Below are 19,386 nucleotides of genomic sequence, written 5' to 3' on the forward strand. Positions count from 1 at the left end.
CTGGAAACCTTCTCCTTCAGTAGGGGAGCAGTTGGTTTCTGCTGTGCCTGGCCAGCGCAGCTGAGAGCAGGGTAGGGAGCAGCACTGCACAGCCTGCTGTGATACCCCTTTGTGGTGAGAGCCTTCAGCCAGACACATAGTGAGGTGACACGTGAGCCTCCTGCTAGCAGCACCACAGCTTTGGAATTTGTGTCCTGCAGAAGCCTCCCAGCCCCCTTGGAAGGGCAACCTCAGTGAACCCCAGAAGGAGGGATGATGTCCTGGTGCTGGTGGAGGTGCAGGTCCGGGTGATGGCAGCCCAGAGAGGGTCTCAGGTGAGCGGGTCAGCACACTCATTTGTCAGTGCCGGAGGAACACATTTGCTCAGCAGGATCTTACCTGCCTCATATGCACCTACAGCTTCCTCACAATGTGTTTTCACCACACTAAAACATCAATGCCTACACATCCTAGAGAGGAGATTATACAGACTTTAAGGTGACACACACTTTCTTTCCATCTTACAAGACTGTCTTAACAAAACCAGCTCTTAGCTGGCCTTGGACATTGAAATATCTTCTGTTTTGTATGTTTTCTTTGCTACAGTTGTACTTCTGTCAGCTCAAAGTGTAATCCTTCAGAGGTTTTCCTTCTTTCCTGAGTTTGAAATATAGTATTTACCAAATAAATGTGCACAATGTGAAATGTCAACACAACTCCCAGCATCAAAGAAAAGCTGGAAAGGATGTCAAGAAGTTATCTAGTCCTTACTTTTGCAGAGAGACAGAAAGAATGCTAGTAGAAGTACTATGACAGTGTTTCTCAATAGGAATTAATAGAATTCATATTTGTCAATAGGAGCTGTTTTGTCCTAGGATCCTGTATGCAATCTATGCTGATACTTTGTGTAACTAAAAAGCCATTGATCCAAATAAAACCTATTAGCTTTGCTATTACACTTTGTAAATGCTGCAGTATTAACAGTGGGAAAAAAGAAATCAAAATTATCTCGTGCAGTATTATTTTTGCAGTGAACATTTCTTCCTCAGCTGATTTTCTCTCTAATAAAGAATGCATTTGGTTGTACCATGCAGTGCAAAATTTAAATATTTCTGACAGCCTTCAGGCCACACTGACACACAACAGAGGTGCTCTCTGGATCATTGTGAGATCTCCCCCAGGTCTGGCCATACAGAGCCCTCTGCATCCCCCAGACTTTTGGAGAATGCAGCTGGTTCACACACTTGGAGCAAAAAAAGAAAACCTGTGTCACCACTCCTGTAACAGAGACAGAAGATGGATTTGTAGCATCCCCACAAAGATATTAATCAGGCCAAATACAGAAAAAAATTCAATGATTTTGGGAAAACCTGCTCCTAAATGTCATGAAACAATTAAAACCCATAGTAATCCTGTAAAAGTCAGATTTTCAGAATGCCTGAGGACAGTTCTTTTTTTTTTTTTTTGTGGTACATTGCCTGGGTAGACCATATTTTGCAGAAGGTATTTAAAATGTTCTTGTTAGCATGTCTTGAGAGAAGTGCCAGATTAGATCAAATGAAAGAGGTGTTTTTAACACTCCTTGATGAATAGCTTTTAAAATTAGTACTGAAAGCTGTTTGAGAATATACAGTCCTTCAAATAAAATCCTCTGCACTCTAGAGCAGAAAGACAGAAAGATTTTAATACAGTTTAATATGTAAAAAGGTTAAGTTAATGTCACATTTTTCCCTTGCTGTTTATCTTCCTCCTGTTTTCACTGGTCACTATGCAGGAACTATCTTGTATTAATGTAACTTTTCCTGCATTTCTGTGAATTCACAATTTTTTTTCTCTGTAGGAGGCACGTAGCTCATTTGGTATTTTCTTTCATTATAAAATATTGTAGTTGATTTGATATTTCCTTTTCTTCTAAAATATTATGTGCAAATAACTTGAGAAAGCTTAAAAAAAAAGGCTAGCATCTTGGTTGAAGGAGGGGAGAGAAACAAGTTTGCAAAAATTAGGTGTTCTGAAATCTACATCAGAAAGGGTGAGACCAGAGCTATAATGAATAGTTGCAGGAGCAGTGGGTTAATTGTGTTCCTTGCTTTTGTGTCTTGTGGCTGACTGATGTGCAGCTGAATTATAGTGCCTTTGCAGCACAAGCCCAGCTCTGATTAGATGAGAAAACAACAAGGAAAAGTTGTCAACACTCTTACCTCGAGAAAAGCTTCAATTAGACTTTGCACTCATATCTGGAAATTCATACAAAAGAGAAAACCTTGGCTGAGGAGTGGTTCCCCATGTGTCAGTAAGGTACAATTCTTGTTTCTTTCCTGCAGTTAAACCTTGATAACCTTCCCTTCTTTTCCCTCCATGATGTAGATTTTCTTATGGCTGATATAGGACAAAACCCTGCTGTGTGCTCTCTTTGTCCAGGCATTCAAATATGCTTTCTCCTTCAACTTTTCTATTCTGGAATAAATTTTTAGATTTGTGGAGCTATTTCTGTCTTTTCTAAATCCAGTGATTTTTAGAGAGGATCTTAGATACACCCACATATTGAAGATACACCAAGGTGAGGCCAGAGGTAATTGGAAACATAAAATCAGAGTCTGTTACATGGGATCCTCATTTCTCTTTTTAGACTCAAAAGATGATTCCTGCAGTTTATACCACACAGCATTTCTCTGCACTTCTCTTCTGGATCCTTCCATGTCTGTTCACAGTGTCCAAACTGAAGATATTATGAACGTGGGAGGGTAGGTAGAACAGATCAAAATGATAACATTCTTTCCACATTTACTAATAATGTTCACAGAACAAATTCTTTGCCTTTTCGTGACACATCAGATTTGCAACCCATGGTCAGTTTGGATTCTGAGCAGTTATCTCACATTTTACATTGTGCATCTGATTTCTCTGCCCTAAAATGAGCACTGTACACCTCTATGACTTTTATCAAATTGACTGCTTTAGTACAAAATTTTAATTTTAAAATAGTCTGTTTCTCAAAGTCTTTTTAAACTCCCTATGAATAGTGAAATACTGGCATCTGCAAATTATTATTTATCAGTCGGTCTCCAATTATTAATGGCATATTGAACTGAGTTTGTTTCATTCCAGACACCTCAGAACTACATTTGTAATTATTATTAAGGAGCAAACCATTCAGAGCAGCCTTTGAGAGGAATTATTGTCAGTAACCACGTTAGAAGAGATTCCATCTAGGGCCTCAACTTTTTTATGTGAATTTCATAGAAGGTAGTTTTGAAAGGTGAAAGGAGGATTGTACATTCTCCTCCCCCTTTTTCCACATAGAAATAAGAATGAAAATCAGACATAAGAAAGCAAAATTAGACTGGTGTGACAAGATTTGCTTTCCACAATTCACATGCAAGTGAACTTTCTCAACTTTTTGATAACTTGTCGCAGATTATTTCTGAGTACACAAGTTAAAGGAATTTTTTCAAATTTGTATTTAAAAATAGGGTATATGCTTTACTTTCTCTAGTCTAACTTTCTTGTCCTCCACGAATTCTTAGACACAATTAGTAATAGTCTATAAATTTACTTGCCTTAGTCATTGAGCGTACATGAACAGCAGCAAGTTCTGCAAACTTGAATCTAAGTATGCTTTAAGCAGTTTTCTCCTTATTCTGATTTATACTAATTTCTTTGTTGATGTTTGTGTGAACATCTCAATGGAGACTGATACAAAGAAAACACTGAATATTTCAGCCATCTGCACATTCTCATCAGGCAGTTGACCTCTTTTTTTTCCAGTTCTTGATGTTTCTTTAAACGTGTGAAACAGAGGGATGTACCCTTTTCCAGTCCCAACAGGCAAGCTCTGCATGTGGGACACTCCCCAGGCTGGCATCAACTCTACTTTTTAACCTTCCTGGCAGTCCTCAGCAAAGACTACAAGGCAGGAGTGACCTGCCTCTATGTTCTCCAGATGTTCTCAGCAGCTGAAGGGTGCATGAGAAGCATGCTGGCAAGACAGCCTGGGAAGCTTGCCTGGCTGCTGCCCGAGCTGTGTTTATTCTGAAGAAACCTGTTCTTTGCAGCTATGAATCTGGAAATTTTATTCACACTGGTTTTGTGTTGTGTTTCTTTCTTCCTGAGGAACATGACCCTTGCTAAATACCTACCCAAACCCACTGGTTCTCCTCCTAACCCAATGCCACTTGGTAAGCAGAGCGCTCCTCTATTATATTTTTACAATGCGCAAGCACAAAGTAAACACTAAATGCTTCACCCCCTTAGCGCTTTGAAATTTGAACATTAATGATTTAAATGTAATTATGAAAGTAGTTTGTGTGTATGGAAAGTGTTTCTTTACAAAATCTGTTTCAGTTCAAGTTAATTCAGATGCTCCATCCATGTGTAAGAACAACTGAGCTATAAAATTGGGCAACATGTTTTCTGGCAATAATGAGAAGATAATATTCCTAAGGAATGTTTAAGTAACATCACTATTGATAGGCTAATTAGAAAGAAAATTGTAAAGATTCTTGAAATCATTAGAATAAAGTGCCTCAAGTACATGTGGGTTTATCTGCAGAGCCTTTGTTTGGCTCTGGCCATATTTTAAAGCAATTATTACTGGTCTTGTTAAAAAAAGCCTACCATACACACAAACAGGGTTTCAGAAACAGGGAAGGGAAACACATATAGCTTTAATGTAGTAAAGAGACTTTTCCTTGGTTGAGTGTGCTTTTAAACCACGGATGAGAGCCTTGTGTATGTTTGCCCCCGTTGGTGCATAAGGAACAGTCTCTAAGCAGGTGTATGGTTCCCAGCTGCATGAAATTAAATTAATTGTGTATGCACATTTTCAGCCCATGTTAAATCTAATGATAAAAGCAGCCTCAAATGATTCGTGTGGAGGGCATTGCTATCTGTAATTTTATTAATGCATTTTATAATTAAACCTCAGGAAAGAGACAAATCACATTTAATTATTTTTATAACTGAAATGCTTTTACATGTCATTTGTTGTGGTTGTTATTGTCAGTTGGTCCAAAAGGCTGAAAAATTGTCTGTACTTGGAGACCAGGCAGTTCCAGAGTATCTATTCTGGTGAATTTCCAAGTATTGTCAAGCTCAAGTATCATTGCCTGGAGTTAGGCACAGGCTGGATATGTGCTGTGCAAATCTCCTCGCAGCAGAGAATGTGTGCTGCCTGGAAATCCCAGGTACAACACACAGCCTGAGCAAAGCTGTGGGGTTTTGGTAATCTTGGACTCCCTGCAGTGCATTTTAGGTATGTGAGCTTGGATGTCTCAGCAGGAGACATGGTATTTCTCTTTGGGGGAATTACAATAACATGTCCCATGCTACTTTTGAACAAACCATGAAAGTTTGGAGTGAAAAAGTGTTTTTTTCCTGTGGCCAACCTGCTATTTAAGCAGCTGGGGCTTCTTACCCCTGGAAATGCTGAGCCCTTTGCTCCCACAGAGAGATGGTCTTGACTCCTGCCCAAAAGAAGGGGGAAAGAGGGGCCACAGGACATGGTGCAGAACAAGAAAAGACCTTCCCACCACTCCTCAGCAGGAGCTCTAGCTTTTTTTCAAAAAGAAAACTTTTTCACCTTTTCCTGAGAGAGAGAATAGCAGTGCTATTTGGAAAAAAGATCTTGGAAAGAGGACAATGTGCATGCCTGATTGTTTGCAAAGAATGGGGAGTGCAAGAGGGAAAAATGGAGTTTTCAGTCATGAGGGCTGAAAAGACAGCAAAGTGGATTTCTGGTACTACAGTACACTTGATGGCTTTCACAACACTGCTGCAAAATAATCCACGTATATGTGAAATAAAGCTGTCAACGATAAACAGAAAATTGTCCTATTGTATTTGATACACTATTACTTTTTAAAACAGAGGTAGGATAACTTATTGTAGCATAATGTAATGTTAATAACATCTACTGCACCATTACAATCAGGGATGGGAGCTATGGGAGACTATGAAAAGGAAGAAGAATATTTTCTGGTATCTTCTTGATAGTCTCAGGTAGTTATCATCAGGTAAAAGCAAAGAAAATTCAAGGTCTGACAAGCTGATTTCATAGGTCCTACAGAGAAATCTGAGAATGGAGATTCCTTCATCCAAAGTTGCATCCACACAGAAAAAGAGAAAAGAACATAAACTCCAACAAGATAAAGATGAAACCACAAAAACTTTTCAAGGAGGAAAAATGCTAAAATGTAAGATCTAAGAAGATATTTTCAAGCATACCATAGGCATGGAGTCTGTCAGATCTCAAAAGAGTTTGGGCACAAGGTAGAAAAGACTGCAGAAAACAGATTAATTCTTTTCATCAGTTTTCACTGAAGAGGAGGGCAGCAAAACTCCTGCAGAGGGTCTGCTCACTGCAGGGTTGAGTGAGGAACTGACTCCAACAGCAGGATCCGTGGCAAAGATTTTATAACAGACTGATGAAATGGACAGTAAGACACCAGCAGAAGCACATGACTTTTATCCTCAGTTCTAAAGGAATTTGGATATGAAGCTGTTCAACTAGTAGCTATAGGATATAATCTACTGCTTAAATCAGTAAATTGCTGGATTTCAAAGGAATGGGAAGTAGCAAGTGTGACACCAGTCTTTAAGAACGGTCTTGGAAAGTAACCAAGCGAGTCTCATGTTCAATTGAGCAGATGGAAGGAAGCAATAAGGATGGTGAGGCTTAGCTGGCACATGGATAATGATGATAGAGTGGGAAAGGGTCAGTGTGGCTACTGTAGAGGGAAGCCATTCCTCACAGATCTATTGCAGGTCACTGGAGCTCTCAATGACTATATAGATTAATGTGATCTGGTTAGTATACTGACATTTTCAGAAAGCTTTTAATAGTAAAGTCTTCAATAGAGGCTCTGCTGTGGGATGAAAAAGAATAGGTTCTTTTAAGCAGGAGATTAGACTCTAGGAAAAAAATGCTTTAAATAAGTTGTCAATTTTCACAATCAAAAGACTTTACTACAATGATTATTCTGCTCAGAATACTTGCAAATGGTGTGGGGAAGAGGTGATAGGATTTGCAGACAGCACATTACCATGCAGTATTCTTATATCTAAACCTAAAAGCTCTAAAAAAAGATAGCACAATCCTGTGTGCTAAAGCAGCACGTGAAGTCCACCGGTGCTGAGTGCTAAGCACCAAGTATTGTACATGTGGAAAACTACATACTCTATCACTCTACATCAGCCTCCACTGCTGAAAACACAGATCCTGCTGTCCTTGTGCTTAATTCACTAAGCTGAAAATGTCAGCACAGCCAAAAACCCAAACAGAATACCAGCTGTTAGGAGGAAACTGCAGAATAAAGGAGAAGCCATCACTGTGTCATTTAGGAGCACCAATATCCTGAAAACTGGAAATTGTTCTGGCGCTTGCACCCCCAAATGAATGTGATACATTGAGAAATGGATTGGAGGAGGCCAATGAGGCTGGTCAGGGGTAAAGGACAGCTCCCTTTTGATGCAAGGTGAAGTAGATTGGTAAGGTTCAGTACATGATATAGATCAATAGAATAAAGAATGATATGCAGAATGGAGAAGTAAGTTTATTATATGGTAACCACAAACAAAAAAAGGAGGCTTTTTTTCCAAACAATGAAGGCACTTTGACTTGGAACCATTGACACATTATATCTGGAATGTCAAAAGCATTGAATGAGCACATTCAAACGAATGGTTAAAAATAGTCCTAACACTGAGTCCTAGCATAGAAATATATATAAACTTCTGACTACCATGGTCTTGGATGTTATATGCAATGAAGAGTCATTTCATACTTGTCCTACATTCCTTTTCTAAGCATCCTTTACTTGTCCTTGTTGGAATGAGGATGCTAGGCTGGTGGGCCATAGCAATGGGCCTCATGTCTACCCTTTTACCTTTAGAGATGACCTCTCCCAGTTTCCACTTGTCATGATTTGGGAAAACACAGAAGAGAAGTCAATGTCTATGTCACTCCTGTTGCTGGACAAATTGTTTTAATTAACAGAGCGGCGTCATGTGGTGTGCTCATTTGTTTTCTAACACTTGACTCTTAATTTTTAAGTTAGGGTTAATTAATTTTTTAGACCTGAAAACCTTCATAAATATTCCATAAACCCCAGATTTAGATAAGATGCCTGCCTGCCAACTAAGTATTTTAGTCTTAAAGTGTAATACTTAACTACTTCTATCACAATTATTAACTTGGTTTTTTTCACATGTGGCTTGAAAGATTTTGTTACTAGGCTTAGAGTTAGAAGGATGTTTTGAATGTTCCAAACTGGATACATTTTTGTAAGAAGGATTTTAATTAAGCATGTGAGAGGAATACTTATCCTTACCTTTCTGCAAACAAATTCTTAAAAACACACAGAGATTTTTTGAGAAATGCTGAATAATAGTTCACCTACAGTTAATTCACTCTTGATTTGTTAAGCTTTTATAATGTCAAAATATATTCAGGGTCCCTGAGGGCCTCAGTTTGCGTTTCTTTGTTGTGCAGACAGTAGAATTTTGATCAGCTTTATGTCTGCATGTCAATATATTCTTCCTTGAGTTCTGCCAATTACACTAACCAGCATTGAGCTCCTCTTGCCACAGGCTGGCATCCAGCTCATATGCTTGAGTATCCCAGTTGAATTCTCTGAGTTCAGATCAATCACACCTAGCCTCTCCACAAGTGAGGTTGGACAGTGATGTATGTAGTAGGGAATTGGAGTGTGAGTTAGATTACCCCAAAGGGACATGCAGTTCGGTGGGAAAGCATAGCTAACATCTTCCTGTACTGTTCCGATGGATCACAAATCACAGAATAAATGGATGGGACTAAGAATATCTTTGTCTTTTTGTTCCATTGAAATGACAGTGTTGACATTCACTGAATGCTTATTATGAAGGTAAGATTTATATTACTGCATAAAGTAAGCCAGGTATACTGCAGGTTTTAAGAGTAAGTGCTACTTATGTAGAAAAGATGGGCTGCTTAATTGGCATGAATCACTCTGTGGGCATTTGTCAAGCCTTAGTCAAGCTGCTGCTGGTGGAGCTCTGTATGTTCCTGGAGTGTTTTTCTGCTCCTGATGTGCAGGATTATTCCAAATATTAGTGTCTTTTCAGTGGGGTTTCTGACAGCCTTTTCAAGCCCTCACTCATGTCAAGGGTTTAGCAGCTGAGTCCCTACTGTGCAGCACACCATGTGAGAAGACCTTTCTGGCTCTTAGGACCCATCACTTCTCTTCCCACCTTTGTGCTTGCTGTGATTAGAGTAAACTTGCAAAGAGGCTTCCCAGCAGCTATATTCACTTTCCTCCAATATTCTGAACATAAGACTTCACTGCTTTTTAGGACCTGGAGAATCTGAGGATTTTCATGAGTCACTCAGCAGTCAGTCTTGTTCTTTCTTTTCAACATAAAATAGGATTCCAAAGTATGCTATATCAGAAATTAAAGATTAAACTGGTAAATACTTCATTCATTTTTGGATGCTGGGATTGCCTTAAATGTTTATAAAAATTCATGACTGATCAAGCTATTCCTTCATTCTTCCTGTTTCTTTGCTGCAGCTTTCTTGACTGGATAAAGAAATGTCTGTTCTGTCACCTACTCTCTTTACTGTGTGACAGTTGTTTCTTTCTGTTTTTAATGCTTTTTGCTCTAATCATTTTCAAGCTGAGTTGAGCTACTTCTTGCTAACTGTACTTATTGATTGCAACCTTAGGTGTTTTCCACTGCAGACTGTAGGAAATCATCCTTTAATGTGGGGCCAATCACTGATGGAGCATCCCAAATAGATGCTCTGTTCTTCATTAACAACAAATCTCAGAGAGGCTCTACACAAATGAGGAATCAGTGCAGATCGTGGTGTCTGCATGGCAAAGTGATTTCAAGGACTTCCATTTACTGTAGAGTAAGAAATTGTTCATTCTTCCTTTTAAGCTTTGATTAGATTTGATGGTCACTGACAGAAAACAATCAGTCCTGTTGATGACCAGTGCTTTTCATATTTTCCTATTTTCCATATTCCTTTAGGAAAAGGACTAAAAACAGCTGAGATAATCCTGCAAAGACTTCGTTCTGGATGGACTGAAGAAATACAACAATAACATATGGGGACCAGAATCACAAATGTTAGAAGGTTCCTGTGTATGAAACTACAGGAACTGCATGGGGTTTCTGGTACAAAATTTGGTTTTGCAGTAGGTATCTAACAAAATGGTATGTGGTAGTCCAGCATTTCTGTTGGATTTTGTAATCTCTGCGATGCAAGACAACAATAACTACTGAAAAATAATTTTAAAAAAGAAAGAGGATATTTTGGACACGTTAATATGGATTTATAAAAGGTGTCTATGGAAGTTATATTGCATCCAAGCCTCAGAAAAGGAATGATTCCTTATTTGGTGGAAACAGATGACTGATCTACTAAGAACCTAAAAATCAAGGGCTGCAAGAAAGGGATACAGTGATTAAGTGACTAGATGAATACCAAGCTAAATGTATGCAACATCCAGCAATGAAGAAATGTGAAATGGAAAAAACATCATGATGAAACAAGAGAGAGACTTGTGATTTGCATGGTATTAAAGACTTTCCAAGCACTGTAGGGTCCTAATTAACTCATCTCTGATTATCTATTCACTGAACCCAGAACAATTTAAGCGATTTCAGGGCGCCCAGACTTGAGATGTTTGGAAATGTCATATTGCAGGGAGACAGGTTTATGTTACCTTGTTAAACTCCACAGTTGTACAGCATTTAGAGAGCCTAGATGCCTACATACCACCTGCTCTGTTGAGAAGCCTGAAGAGTCTTAATGGTAACAAATTTATTCTGTGAGAAATAGTTAGCTATAGCCAACTATTATATGCTACACTACTGTTCAGAAGCCTGGACTCCAGACTTTTCAAAGGGGACTTAAAGTTATTTCTCTTATGGCTCAAGAGAGTGCTTTAATATCAGATTATGAGTTTGATAGGAGCTCTGTAACTCTTTTGCAAACAAGGAGGAAAATGTCAGTTTTGAATGTTGCTGAATACCCATACATGGGTTTTGAGAGCAGTTTTGAATTTAATATTTATGTCCTCCATGATTTGAAACTTTAGTTCTATTTCCTTCCAAATAAGAGACAGACTCTCTCTTTCCAGCTGTCTTTTTTGACCCTTGGCTCTTGGATACCCAGCTCTCCCCTTCTGCTGGGAATAATTCTTCAAGTGGGTAGATGAAGGTTTCTGAATAACCACAAATGAGGTTGGTGTGAACTTTTTTGTTATGGGAAATTATTAAATACAGAAACTGTGCTGCTTTGCAGAATGCCATGAACCTGACCAGAGCACAGATTAGTTACTGGTGTGAGCATCACTGCACTGCTCACTCAGCAAGCTGGAACAACCAAGCAAGGCCACACAGACTCTTATGCAACAACACAGAAGCTCACAATTGACACTATAGGAGCCTACTGTCCATTGTGCCTGGTTTTATCTCCAGCTGTGTACAACTGAAACAAAAAAGAGGGATGCAAACCACAGAAATGCAACAAACAGGACAAAAGACTGAAGAGTCAAAGCAGAACTGCAGAGCACGAAAGATACAGAATTCTGCTGTGCCTGGATTTCAGATGTTTGTCCTGCCAAAATATAAGAAAAATATACAATAAAAAAAGAAAAATAATGTAGCATAAGGAGATATGAGGAAGCTGGAGATAGGGCTAAATGGTGCATGAGGACTGAGAAAAATGAGTTGACAAGACAATGAAACTAGAGATGTCAGAGATGAGATGTATGGCTTTTGTGGAAGATGTAAAAAAAGGATGCAGTTCATAAAGTGACAAAATGACACAGATGTACACTGTTTACAAAACAAGCACATTTCACCCTCATTCTTCCAGAATTTAATGTTATTCTGTACCTTTGCAGCCCTCAGCCATAGGCTCTTTGTTTGACACTGGTTTCAATAAACATGCTGGCTGCTGGAGATGCCATTCAAGGCAATTGGAGATCTGCTGATCCTGTCTCGTGTCTAGCAAACCCTACCACCATGCTTAACAATCCCCCTGAGTGCTCTCAGGAACTTACCACTTCCCTCTAAGACAGGAAGGGATAGAGATCTGCAAGCAGAGCTCTGCCAAACATTGTCCTCAGCATGAGGCAAGAATAAAATATAAGTTAGCATGAGCCTTATCTAAATAGACCTGTAAAATTGTTTCCAGTAGTGTCTTAATCTTCAGAGGCTGTGGGGTCTGTGCTCCACATTGCCTGTGTTATGTCCCTTGTCTCTGGTGACAGATTCAACTCAATATGACTGTCACTGGCAGTGTGTGTGCCATGTTGCCCTACTCTGAGACTGGGCCTTGCAGCTTTATTCTTAATATTGCCATCACCAAGTACTTTCAGTCGTTTTCCCTGATGTTAGGATTGCTTGAGAAATGGAATCCTGATGTGCTGAGACCTCTGCCAGTCTGGGGAAAGATAACAAAGACACTAATAGTTCTCCAAACCTTTTTCATGGTTATTTTAATACATCCTTGTCTTATGGAGCACAGACATAGATAGGTTTTTCAGAATTCGCCATTGTAGCTTGCTCTCTGCTCAGCTGCCAGAATTAAGTCAGTATTTACATATATCACATACATTTTATATATCTATATAAAATACACCATCAGTATTTAATTCCAGTGTAGTGATGAGATTCTCCCTTACAGCAGTCTCCTGTGAGGAGCTGCCATATATATTATCCATAAAGTGCAGTAAAGTCTTGCCACAGTTAACTGTGGTGTATGATCTGACACATGATTTTATATGAAGCTGCACTTATGGCTGTGGTTTTCCAACACTGGTTGAGAATAGTTTAACAACCACGTGGGCAGAAAGAATCAGCTTCCTGTAGAGCTCAGGGTCCTTTGATGGGCATTTCCTTCTCATGTCTCGTGATAAATGAATACAGGTTAAACTAAGATATATGCTTGGGCTTTCTGCAGAGTCTATGGGCTCAAACAAAAGTCTCAGTGCATGTGAAGGTGCCATGACTAAGTGTAAGTAGACTGTGGAAGTTTAAACCTGCTTTTAAGGGAATAATTTGTTGAACCTCAAGACTTAATGCTGTGTCTATCTAGTCTGGCAGAAAGGGACTCCTGAGTCAAAGAGCAATAGGATAGGAAAACTGATGAAGTCTGTAGGACATCAACTCAGTGCTCTTCCACCTTTCCAGTTCCCAGAACAATTCTGCAGAAAATCAAAGTAGAAAGCTTCATCTGTTATGAAGTGCAATTAAACACTATTTTAGATCTTGTAATCCTAAAATGGGGTATTCCTTGCTGAATTTGTTTCCCATAAAAACACAATGTGCCTAGCATGCCATCCCCAGTAGGAAGGGAGACCAGAATAATAATCCAATTATGACTGGAAGTGGTGATGTGATAATGGAACTTCATAACATCTTTTTCCTTCTTACATTAATATTTACAAATCCAGACAGTTTTGGCAGGACCAGTGGAAGATCATCACTTCTTGGGCTTGTTCTGTGAGTCTGTTCTCTGCTCACTATCTCACCGAAGTTCATAAAAGCTGGAAGATCAAACTGAAATTTTCATAAAGATGTCCTGATTTTGATGTCACTTTTTTCATCTTGTTTTATCATTGCTTTCTTGTTCAATTTCTCTTCGCTATTATTGGCATATTGTACTCCTGCCATACTTATCTTCCTCAGCAATGGATCTACTTTTTTTCTTTTACAAGAGATAGCTCTGTTCCAGTTCTTTATTTACATCTGTTTTCCTATAATCATAGGTTTTACTCTAATATCCTCTGCATCTGTAATGCCTAACACTTTTACATGTATTTAGACCTTAGAATCTTTTGAATGTGTGGTGGTGGACTCTCAGATTTTTTTAAACACATGTCCAAGTGGAATACAGCTATTGAGATTCATTCCAACGCTGTGGTTTTGCAGTGCCCACTAACAGAATAAACATACAGACTCTGACTTCCCCACCCAGAGCTGTTTTCTGTTTGAGATTTCATTTCTTCAGTTATACAATTTTATAAAACCACTAGTATAGCTTCAGCTCCTTTACTTTAGGGTAATTATTTTATTTATTTCTGTAAAATAGGGAGCTTTGTATCAATATGACTGAGTCTCTATCAGGGTTTTTGCTGGCTATATGTAGATTGAAAACAAAATGTTATTTGTGGAATGTGTTTGCTTATTACGTCTAAGTGCCCTACAGGTAACATGTTTCATTATATGATCTATTTTTTATAACAACTTATCTGTGTTTTTTTTTTTTTATTTTCTTGGTCTCATGAGTGGGAATAGGGCTGGAGTTGTGTGTGTTAATTCTTTTTATATGCATGACCTGCACCTTGTGCTATCTGCTTCAACGTTTCTTTGTAAAGTTTTAGTTAAATTAAAGAAGGCTGCTCAAGGAGGAGGAAACAGCAAGCAAAACAATAATGGAGACAACTAGGTAATCAGAATGACTCTTAGCTGGGAAGTGTTCTGGTAAGATCTTTCACAAAAGCATGGTTTGCTATCCTCAGTGCTGAAAGCCTAGGATCAGAGAATCGTGTCTTTGAGGACAGTGGTATCTAAAGCAAGAAGCACTGCCCTGATCTTTGCATGTTTTGCTGTAGAGATGCACCTGTGAAACCCAGAGCTACAGAGATGCAACCACCAGCCAAGAAGTGTGGATGAACCTGCATTGTTAACAGCTGATATAAACCTAGGAAAGGAGATGTGGGTACAGAACCCTGCTTCCTTTGCCCATCTTCCTATGTAATATATTTTTTTCAACCATTTTTTTTGTTTGCTTCTATTTTTTCTATTTTTGTTTTGGAACTGTTTCTTGAGCTTCTGCTGTCCATCAGTCACAGGTCACTGAATATAAGAATCTTTCGCATTCCAAACCCATTTGTCAGGTTAAAATGCCTGTGAGGCAGGAGAATAAAAGAGAAGACTCAGTGACAAAGATGCATGGTAGAACTGGTTCCAAAGAATGATGTTTTTAAAAGGGAGAAAAACCCCAATTAAAGCTATCTGATCAGAATAACACTTATGTTAGGCTATATGTTGTGGCCACTAAAATGAAAAATATTTAAACCAAGATATTTTAGAAACTATATTAAGAGTATTCTTTAAAGCCTACAGAAATTTTCCTAATGCAATTGAAAAAAAAAACTCACCCATATTAATGTTAAATACTTTCTATATTTTGGCTATTCACAAAGTCAATCATCTTAACTTCATCCCTTAGTACTAATTTGTTTAAATGATGCACAGATTTTAATGCTCATTTTCTACCTAATGCAGGTTATTATTTAAAATGAGCCCTCTTCAAAGATGTTATTTTTTTTCTGTATTCTTAGCCATATGTTTCCAAACATGTGATTCCAGAGCTTATTAAAAGCACAGCTTTTTCTCTGTCTTTAATCACATTATAGCTACGAATGTACACCTTGCATATGACTTCTCATTAAGAGCAACTGACAATGGTAATACTAAAATAAAGGAAAGAATGAACAACAGAGAAGATATTCTGAAGCTAAAGTTCCATCTGCAGCACGAAATCTCCTGTATTTCACACGAAAAATGCAGCGGGAGTATATCTCCATTACCAGTTTCCTGCCTGACTGCCCCACTGGCTTTCCTGACACAGGGACTGCTTTTGCTGCTGCTCCCAGTGCCAGGGGCTTGCACTCCATCAGACAACCGAGGACTTGCTGAGTTTTGCAATTCTACCAAGTGGACATGGTAAGAGTCATCTGAAGCACAGGAAAACTCCTGAGCTATACAGAGAAAGACAGAGCTCTTTCAGTAAGACATCAAATTTGATCAGGCTGTTTAGACTGTGGAACAGAATAAGTGTAACAACCATGACATTTGTAAAATCTGTTCTTACCACTATACAGAACACAATTTTCATTGCCCATCTTTGAAATTAAATATTGGTTGAACATGACTGCACTAATTAGATACATAAACAACTTTTTATGTTGACTCTTGGTAGTCTTGCCTATGTTCTTTCCTTTTCCCTTTTGTGTACTGAAAATTCTACAAAGTATCAGCAGGCATGGATGAAATTATACCTTGTTTTTACACAACTGGACAGATTAAATATCTCTATTTTAAATTAGGTTTTTTTTCCCTATATAGACTGTGTGCTTGTTTTTTTTTTTTAAATCACAATACCTACAAACAAAAGATCAATAAACAAATTTAGCAAACAATACAAAGGCAACTTGCTTAAATTAGTAAAACAACACAGATGAGGTCTCAGGTTTCATAGTTATCTAATACTTGTCATTATAACTTACAAGTGACCATATAGTGATCACTTAGCTTTTGTGGTTAGATCCAAATGTTAATTATGTTATTATTATCTAAGAAACACCAAACTTTGATATTTTTAAGTTGCTTAGATAAGAGTGAAAATGGTAGCAACAAAAATTTATAACATGATAAAAGGTATTATCAGTCAGAAGTAATACATTTATTTGTGAAGAAACTTCAGGAATCTACTATATGTATCAACTAATTTCTTGAACTCCTGCAGAATGAGCTTACTTTAAAAGAGGTATTTGGCATTATTTTTCAAAACCTGATCAGAAGTAAAAAAAGCACTTTCTCTTTGACCCCATCACCAAACATATCTGTAAATGTTGAAAAAAAATGTCACAAATCATTTTACTCACCCTCATCCTTCCATTTCTTACTGCTGGTCCATCTTCTGCTAACCTCAACACATACAAATCCATTTTGTACTCCCTTCCTCCTCGAATACTAAACCCAAATCCTTTGGCACCTTTCTCCAAATCAACGGTGAAATAATCAAAGTCCTGTACAGACAAATACAAAATGGAAGACAGTTGACCATATGGGCATTGTGTTATGCATTCAAGAAAACTTTAAAATTGATCTCTTCAAAAATGTATTGATCCACTTGATATAAGCAAAGGTCCATAGAGGGGTCTGGGAGGGAAATTGCAATGTAGCTTCTGACGCATTGTCAGCCACGAGTGGGAACAGGAGAAAAGAAAGAGCAAGCTTGGGATGTGTCTACTGATTAGAGAATTAAACTGGAGATGCTGGGAAAGAGCCAACCCAAGCATCTCTGTAGATGCTAAGAAGTATCTTATAAGGTATGCACATGGGGATAGAGATTTGTATTTGGATACTGAAATGCACAATATTTTCATAGGGTTCTCTGGATGCCATTTAAGAATTTCAGTATTTTTCTTGATATGGTTTACTTGTCTGGTTTTGAAAATATGGACAAACAAACCACCTATACATGGTTCTAGCACATAGTGTCCAGAAGTTTGCAGTCTCCTGTTTAATACGTTTTGACCTCTGTTTTTCCTGACTTTATGTGAGGAGAAAGGAAGGTCTTTTTTAAAGTCTGAACTTTCAGCTAAATCCTCAGCCTTCAAAACTGTCAGTAAATATCTGTCATCAGAGGAGTCTTGTTCAAGGTACCATAACTATTCATCTAACTCATGATCTCTTTGAATTTGTCAGATCATGCTTGATGTCAAAGAAACTAGTTGCATGGGCTAGTTTCTGCTCATCCAGACTATTACCAACAGAAATTTAATTTTATCAGTCAGGATTTTCATTCCTTTATTTATTTATTCCGATTAGATAAAATCTTAATTTTCAACAATGCTGTAGAAATGCAGTCTGACCTAAGTACACCCACTGTCTGATGAATGAATAGGTGCCAAGAACGAAAAAATTCCTCTGCTGATGAAAAAGCTTTTTATGTTAGAATTTTTATTCCAACTCTCCAGTACCTTAAAAATGACATTTATTTAATGTTACAGTCACGCAATTATAAGTGTAATGTTAATTTCCAGATCACACACATTAATACTAATGGTTTGGAAGTAATTTCCTCTACAGAGAAGTAGTAACTCAGAGTAAAACCCTTCAATGCGTCTTTTCCTTCCATGGTGGCATCTTCCTCACCAACATCCCAGAGCTGTCCCTACAGACCCTGCTGCCTGCTGGGTGCTCTGAGCCTGTCTGCCTGTACCTGGGGCTGCCTGTACTCGGACAGGGGGTACTGCCTGGTGTCGGGGGAGTGCTGCCTGTAGTCCATCAGCGGGGGCTGCCTGTAGTCCAGCGGCGGTGGCTGCTGGTAGTCCATCACCGGCGGGTGCCGGTAGTCCAGCGGGGGCTGCCGGTAGTCCGTGGAGGATTGCCTGTAGTCCGAGAACGGGGGCTGCCGGATGTCAGGCTTCACGTCCTGCCTGGCTTTTACTTCTGACCTGTAGCTGAGGAAGGCACAATGGCTCGGTTTCAGAGAGCGGCAGGCCATTAGGAATATGCAGCGCATGGAGTGAAAGCCAGCTGCCTGGCTGCAAAATTGTACAGAACAGATTTTCACAGAGAAGCAGAACTCTCAAGGGGAAATAGTCGAGGCATCTGAAAACACTGAGCGCTTTTGAAACATGGGCAGAAGCAATTTTCCCTCAGGTCATACCGTGCGACTTTCCAGCTTGTATCAGTGAGATCAGGATTAGACTCAAAGGGACAGGAACAGAAAAAGCATCTTGATTCCCACTTTGCCTATTTTGAAGATGAAACTGCATGTGAAAACACCCATTATACTCACTACAAAATAATTCACTGAGTTTATAAAATGTTTTTTTCAAAATTAATATTTCTATAGAATAAGTGGAATACCAGTCCAGTGTATATCCCCTTTCATTGACATAAAATATTATTGTGAGCTTCTTAAGGTTAAAAAAGGATAAATTCTTTGTTTTAGCTGTTACTTTTCTAATGAAAGGCATTCTTTGATATAGCATCTGTTAATACAGCATGCATTATTTTTATTATACACTCCCTATGATGCTACCTGGCTAAAAGCTACGTCAGTAAATTCATGTCAGTAGGTATGCACAGAAATAACACAAGGTGAAAAGAAAATAAAACTGGTTATGAGGAATTAATAACAAGTAAAATATTGCTTTAGCTGGTAAATGGTTACAGGGAGATGGGTCCTACAATTTGAAAGAAAATGTGATTTTCTGGGATACGGTGCCTAGTTATTTACTTTATTCAGATGGGAATTTCCCTTAGCACATGGAAATCAGCACATAATGGCACTTCAGGGTGAAGTAAAGAACATTCCTTATGGCAAACTTCCCTACCTCAGCCATGTGGTGTGCTAAAGAGGCACAAAGAAAGTCCTGAACACTTTTAGCAAGGTAATTCTGGTTTAGGTTATATTTTAACAAAAGGTAATAGTATATTACAAAAGGTAATAGTGGTTTAGGTTATATTTTAACAAAAATGTTCACAGAGTGAATGTTCTTACACTCTTCCCTAGGTGCCAAAGGAAGTGTTTCTTTCCTGTACAGGAAATAGACATATCAAATTCTGCTTTAATAATGGACTGAAAGTTTTCAGTCAATCAAG

General features: G+C 38.5%; 1 protein-coding gene across 1 annotated transcript in view; it reads right to left on the reverse strand.

Moving 5' to 3' along the window:
- Window positions 1–19,386, reverse strand: part of MAGI2 (membrane associated guanylate kinase, WW and PDZ domain containing 2) — a 705,159-nt gene that overhangs the window by 24,061 nt on the left and 661,712 nt on the right. Inside the window, exons 18-19 of the mRNA XM_041474679.1 lie at window positions 17,996–18,236; window positions 16,653–16,796 (exon numbers count right to left, since the gene is read on the reverse strand). Coding sequence (XP_041330613.1) covers window positions 16,653–16,796; window positions 17,996–18,236 — 385 coding nt within the window. The remainder of the gene's footprint in view (window positions 1–16,652; window positions 16,797–17,995; window positions 18,237–19,386) is intronic.

This window comes from Pyrgilauda ruficollis, unplaced genomic scaffold (genome assembly GCF_017590135.1).
Source record: "Pyrgilauda ruficollis isolate IOZ18807 unplaced genomic scaffold, ASM1759013v1 scaffold33, whole genome shotgun sequence".
NCBI lineage: Eukaryota > Metazoa > Chordata > Aves > Passeriformes > Passeridae > Pyrgilauda > Pyrgilauda ruficollis.